Source organism: Vanacampus margaritifer, chromosome 6 (genome assembly GCF_051991255.1).
Source record: "Vanacampus margaritifer isolate UIUO_Vmar chromosome 6, RoL_Vmar_1.0, whole genome shotgun sequence".
NCBI classification, from domain to species: Eukaryota; Metazoa; Chordata; class Actinopteri; order Syngnathiformes; family Syngnathidae; genus Vanacampus; species Vanacampus margaritifer.
Window position 1 is genome coordinate 17,467,131 of NC_135437.1, and position 5,812 is coordinate 17,472,942.

General features: G+C 39.9%; 1 protein-coding gene and 2 non-coding genes across 5 annotated transcripts; 2 read left to right on the plus strand and 1 right to left on the minus strand.

Annotated features, from left to right (window-relative positions):
- Positions 1-47: 47 nt before the first annotated feature.
- On the minus strand, positions 48-4,471 carry setd6 (SET domain containing 6, protein lysine methyltransferase). 3 transcript variants are annotated; one of them, XM_077567685.1, is made up of 9 exons: positions 4,066-4,471; positions 3,300-3,371; positions 2,820-2,964; positions 2,454-2,595; positions 2,169-2,363; positions 1,592-1,763; positions 1,290-1,470; positions 908-1,026; positions 48-651 (listed from the first exon to the last, which is right to left on the minus strand). In XM_077567685.1, exons 3-9 carry the CDS (start codon positions 2,923-2,925, stop codon positions 331-333), a joined length of 1,236 nt encoding a protein of 411 aa, XP_077423811.1. In that variant the 5' UTR covers positions 2,926-2,964; positions 3,300-3,371; positions 4,066-4,471; the 3' UTR covers positions 48-330. The 3 variants fall into 3 exon arrangements, with proteins under 3 accessions (XP_077423811.1, XP_077423810.1, XP_077423812.1); XM_077567684.1 differs by having other exon boundaries at positions 3,997-4,469; XM_077567686.1 differs by lacking the exon at positions 4,066-4,471 and adding an exon at positions 3,774-3,935.
- trnap-ugg (transfer RNA proline (anticodon UGG)) lies at positions 4,360-4,431 on the plus strand. The gene has a single exon. It is a non-coding gene; the product is annotated as a tRNA-Pro (tRNA).
- Positions 4,472-4,669: 198 nt separating the features above from the next.
- On the plus strand, positions 4,670-4,741 carry trnap-agg (transfer RNA proline (anticodon AGG)). Its single transcript has one exon. It is a non-coding gene; the product is annotated as a tRNA-Pro (tRNA).
- Positions 4,742-5,812: the final 1,071 nt, after the last annotated feature.

A 5,812-nucleotide genomic window follows, 5' to 3' on the forward strand; every position in this document is an offset into this window, starting at 1 on the left:
GACTGCTATGTGTTTTAAAAAGTTATTATTTGGGGGATTATTTAGTATACAGTGCCTACCTGGGAAAACTGGACCTTTTGCCAATTTCAGGCTTCAAACAAGGGAAGGGGAATTTTATTTATTTTTAAACAAGTCCACAAACATTCAAATCGGGCACACCAAAAAAACAGTAATGAATCTTCGGGTGCCCATTGTACTTCTGAAAATATTCATAATTTTAGATGTTTATAGCATATAGGGGGGGTAAAAGTTTTATTAGCAAGTAAGCTACATGTACAATAGGCTGAAACTTTAATTGATAAATGTTGCAGTCGAGGAAAGGTTCCATGTTCATGTCTTTGTGAGTTCCATGACTTTGTCCAAGATGCTTTTCTGTCCATATCGAACCTGCAGCGCGTTTCTCTGTCTGCTGCTCAGTCTCTCTAGCGAAGCCTGGTCCTCCATCAGGGCCAAGTCGCGGTCCACGTCGGGGTAGCCCCTCACGGTCAGACGTGCCGCTTCGTGGATGAGCCGCTTCAACTTAGTCTTTAATATCGGAAGCCAATCGTTGGAGAACGCCTGAGAAATCTCGTCGTCCTCATCCTCGTCGTCCTCCCATTCGTAATAGTTGTCTTTGAACTCCAAGAACTCTTCCCTGGACATGCACAGCAGCTGAAACCACACATGAATGCATACTAAAATGTTTTGGCATAGAATTCAGAATAACATTACACACAGCACTGACATTTTCGTTTTTGAATTTTCCTGCTCACAACTACTGAAACCATTCACTCCCACTAATGAAAATGTTGTTCACATTAAGTTCAGTATTGAAACATGTCATTGAAATAGTCTCCCACTTTTTTATGGTAGTAGCTTAAACAAAAAAAAATAAATTCATTAACCTATCTTCCCTGTGTAGTCTCACCTTGAGTACACTGTCTAGCTCCATGACTGTGAGGCAGCCGTGTTTTCCGAAAACAAGCGCTTCTTTATTTTGTAGCAACCCCCACATCATCTCCAACAGTTGCTGATCCACATCTGGCTCTGTAAAGCAAAATGATGATTCTGATAGTGTTCCCCTGCTATGTTGTAGATCATTGTTGGTGCCCTCACTATAGTGCAGATGGGTCACTACAATATACAGCCAAGCCTATTTTACAATTTTTGTATGTAGTACCATGTGCCGCCACATGCCTGTCATGAATTAAGTAGCAAAATCCAGCCATTTTTATCCATCTCAATTATTGCTGGCAACTGAAAATGACATCAGTCCCTATTTGCTTTCAGAATGATAATTCAGAGATAACCTTTTGTGGCCGCTTTGTGCAGGTTGGCGACGGGGATGTCGGCGGTGTCGTCGACGTTGTCGCCGTACGGCTGGGTGAAGCCGTACATGTCCAACAGCTGCCAGTTGGCCAGCTGCCCGTACGTGTTGAACACCTCCTCGCCTTTTTTGATGGGGCGCACGCATACCATTTTCAATGTGTCCTGTGATAGGGAAAAAACGTGTTTTTAAGCAAACTTTTTCTTTTAGCTGACAAAGCATATCACAGATCCTTATTGAGACACCTGGTACATGTTTTTAAAAATGCATCATTTGTGTCTTTACTGGTGCAAACTCCAGATTGGCATTGTGCTTGGACACATGGTTGAGCATGTCGGCCATGGGAACCATCATAGGTGCATTGGGGAACTTTTCTTCATCCTCATCATCATCTTCATCATCATCATCATCATCATCTTCATCATCATCATCATCTTCTGCTTGTGGCTCTTGGAAACTGCACAAGGAAGGAATACACCGTCAAGCTCTTTATTGCCAGCCTCTGTTTACGTTTACTGTCAAACTAAACATAAAACTGAATTATATATTGTCTATTTTGGTCAACTACTGTACACAACTACCTTAATGAACTCCATTTAGCTTAATGCTAACAAACAATGTGAAATACCATAAACTGGCTAACAAATAACAACAAATGTCTCCAAGGACCAGCATAACATCCGCTGTAATGAAGCAAAAAAAAAAAAAAGTCAAAAACTTCATTGTTTACATTCTTTTTACTGTATCTTATATTAAAATCATAACGGGGTCACTGTTGTGCATGTATTAAAAGAATATAGAGAACTAAGGAATTTCATATTCAAAATAAGCATTAAAAAAAAATCTAGTTTGTTTGACTAACCTGTAGGCCATGACAAAAGCCACCAGCTGCGTGTATAGCTCCAGCGTGTGTGTGTGGGTGTTCCACGTGTCAGGATGCTTGGCAATGATGGGCAGGACCACATCTCTGTATTCCCTCTGGATGTTAGCCAAGTCTATGTCCACTGCCTCTGGGATGCCGGTTCCCCTCAGTAGGTCATCTCTCTCCTCTTTGGACCTGAATGGACCATTAACAGTGTCCAGTTGTGACCACTGGTGGGTGATGATTCAACTCATCTAACTTTTCTTGTGTTTTTTTTTTCTTCACCAGAACATGGGTTGGTCTAACATCTTGAAGTCGGTCCATAATGACAGATAAGGTTTCCATTTGGAGTGCGCTGTGGTGTATTCATATAGCAGAGCTAGCAGGAGAGGCACCCAGCTTGACGCGCTACGCAGGGAGACCTTCTCTGAGGAGGACAGTGTAGAACTCTTTAAAAACTATTTTACATGTTTGTTCCATATCTATCTTATATAGGCCTAACACTATATATTTTTTTTTTTGCGACTTGAAAATTGCATTCATTGCAATGGTGATTTGAATTTGATTGTTCCATAAAAATCTGTAGGGCAATTGATGGACTGTAGTATAGATAGTGGTGATCGGTGAAACACCATGTAATACAGCAGTTACCTCGCTCCAGCAGTGCTGAGACGTGTGTCGTCCCCTGGTGAAGAAGAGCTGATCTGGGGATGGTGAACAACACTTCGCCTTCTTCGATGTCGTCCTGAGCTAACATCCCGTATTCGGCCACCGTGCCTTCTTTGCTCACTTGTACCTGCATAAGCAATTGAAACGTTTAAACAATTATCCTCAACTAGTACGTCAGGTGAGAAATTATCCAATTTCACTTTAATAGTAAAAAAAAGAAAAAAAAAGTATTCATTTACTAGAATATTTATTTACCATCTTTGTTCAACTCTCTACGCCTGTGACCTTAAGTGGAAGGCTCTTCAACTTAACCTGTGCATCTTCCACCTTTTATGACACTTTTGTTTGCTGCTGCACCGTGACATTTTTTTTATTACGTAAAACGTGCTTTGGCTCAGTCACTATTGGGAAACACTGATCCAACAGACACAAGAAAAGATTCGGCTCTGGAGATCAACGTACCTTAGTGCTGAGCACTAGACCAATTTTGTCGCACCATTGGAGGAAATGCTGCAGGGGAGCATCGTCGTCCACCTGCACAGTAAGAGAAACACAGTTACAAAAAGCATTCTGTTGTAAACCCTTACAATGTACAAGAGTCGCTACAGCTCAAATGAAAAGCAAACCCAAAACAACAGGACTGAGCCAAGTTTACCACGCAGGGAGTGTGAGGCTGAAAACATTCAGAATCAGACCGCTAGATAGATATATTTTACTTTACTTTTAACTTGAAACGTGTTTTTATTTTTTATTAAACATAATATAGCATTTTGTTGTATGTATCGGACAGGGTGACAAAGTTTTGTGTAACATGTAAGCTACTTGAAAATGATCAATTTAGTTGTTTGTAGCCCATTAGGTGACAATAAAGTTTTGTACAGAAAAAACATACAATACGCTTATCTACGCACACCCATGCAATCGAAGTTAGCTTACAACGTGGTTGGCTAAATGTCAGGTAAAATGCAGTCCCGATGGTTTATTGTTGCTTAAATATATTCTCCTTACATATTAAGCCTCATTTCAACGCTAGCATAACAATTAAATAAGAAGTATTAGTAGCTGACTGTTATCGCCACAACACGTGCTTTCAATTTGTACGCTGCATTCGTAGCACCGCAACAATGCGTTGTCTTAAATTGATCTGATGTTACCGAACCTTGGTTCGCTTTGCTTCAGATGCCATTTTCTGCTGTTTTAATGATTCCTGTCAAGCGGCAAATATTACTTTAAAGCGCTTCACGGTCCATGGCTGAGTAACTCAAAGCAGGAAGTGGAACAGAACCGGAAGGAAGACTGGGCAGAGCAGTAGGCATTCCTTGAGGACACGCGAACTCTATAAAGCTAGCAAAATGTCGTTAGAGCAATTACTACCATGTTACCACCGATACCCATAAGCTTGACTACTAAATAATGTTGCATTTAATCAAATCCACCGTCTTCCGCAATATTAGTTCAATTTACGCATTCCCGTCGACGTAATTACAACTTTATATTTTCATTGATATACATGCGTAAATGTGGCTCGTTGGTCTAGGGGTATGATTCTCGCTTTGGGTGCGAGAGGTCCCGGGTTCAAATCCCGGACGAGCCCGATTCTTTTTTTAAACATTTATGATTTTGTCTAACTTTGTGGTTGCCTATTTTACCTCCCAATTGCGTGCACAACAATAAAGGGTCTCGAAAAATTACAGCACCGGAAATTCCACGTGATCTTTAAATGTAATGTCTGTTTGTGACCACACGGGGCGCGCTACTACACATTCCAAAATGGTCCAAACGCCACATCATGAATTTTATCTTCTTGGACAGTTTTAGATTTGTTTAAATGTGGCTCGTTGGTCTAGGGGTATGATTCTCGCTTAGGGTGCGAGAGGTCCCGGGTTCAAATCCCGGACGAGCCCATATTATTTTAACGATTGTGGGTGTTTAAGTAAATACTTTAGTGTCAAGTCATCAAAGTTAGTTTACACTAAGGTCCTGTTATGTAGGTATAATAAGTCAATATAGGGTTCATGTCTTGACTCTACATATATTACATGGATGTTTGTTTACTGCATGGCCTAAACTAAAGTACACTCACGTGGTACATAGATTTATGCCCATGAATAACCAATAAGTAGTTGTTTTGTCTTTTATCTTTACAGTGTTTAAGCCAGAGGAACAATGTGCCAAAACCACTAAAAAATACATCCCCATACCTCCAAAATGTATAGGGTTAGGGTTTGGGTTTGGGTTTGGGTTAGGGGTTAGGGGTTAGGGTTAGAGGGTTAGGGTTAGAGGGTTAGGTTAGGGTTAGGGTTAGGGTTAGGCTTCGGGCAGTAGGCGGTCTACACCCTCAACTGGTTGCCAGCCAATATAAAAATAAATTACTAATAATAATAACAACAATACCCACATAGTGTGCACTGAGCAGTTGTATAGATTTGTGAAAATTATGAACTTTATCAAATTGTGACATGGATGGTTCTATTTCGTCTCTCCCGACCGCCAGGTGGCGGTGCTATACGTAACTCGTTTTTGCACATGGCTTGTAGTTCTAAAGATATGAGTACACAAAACAGGGCTTTTGTGGTTTCCCGAAATCCGTTAAGTATGTTGAAAATCAATTCAACATATTTTACAAAATTGTATTGTCATATTTTTTGACGAATTTAAGTCTGAAGTAGTTAAGTTAAATGTGAGAGGACAGTGTATTATTTTACAATGTTTTTTATTTCTTTACATTTTTAGTTTTACATCAACTCTTCTTTGTTTCCGAACCACTCGGAGAAACACAACACAAGCTGTCAAAGTAAAGAGAATAAAATGGGCTTTTATAGTTTTATTTGTGTTGGATTTACGTCTAAAGTTATTCTATATTCTGTTAAATGTGAAATAACAGTGTTATCTTCGAATCGTTTTTTTATTTTACTAATGGCGGAACAAATCTTTATTTTCGTACTTATACGGAAGTGTTATATTGAAACACACAA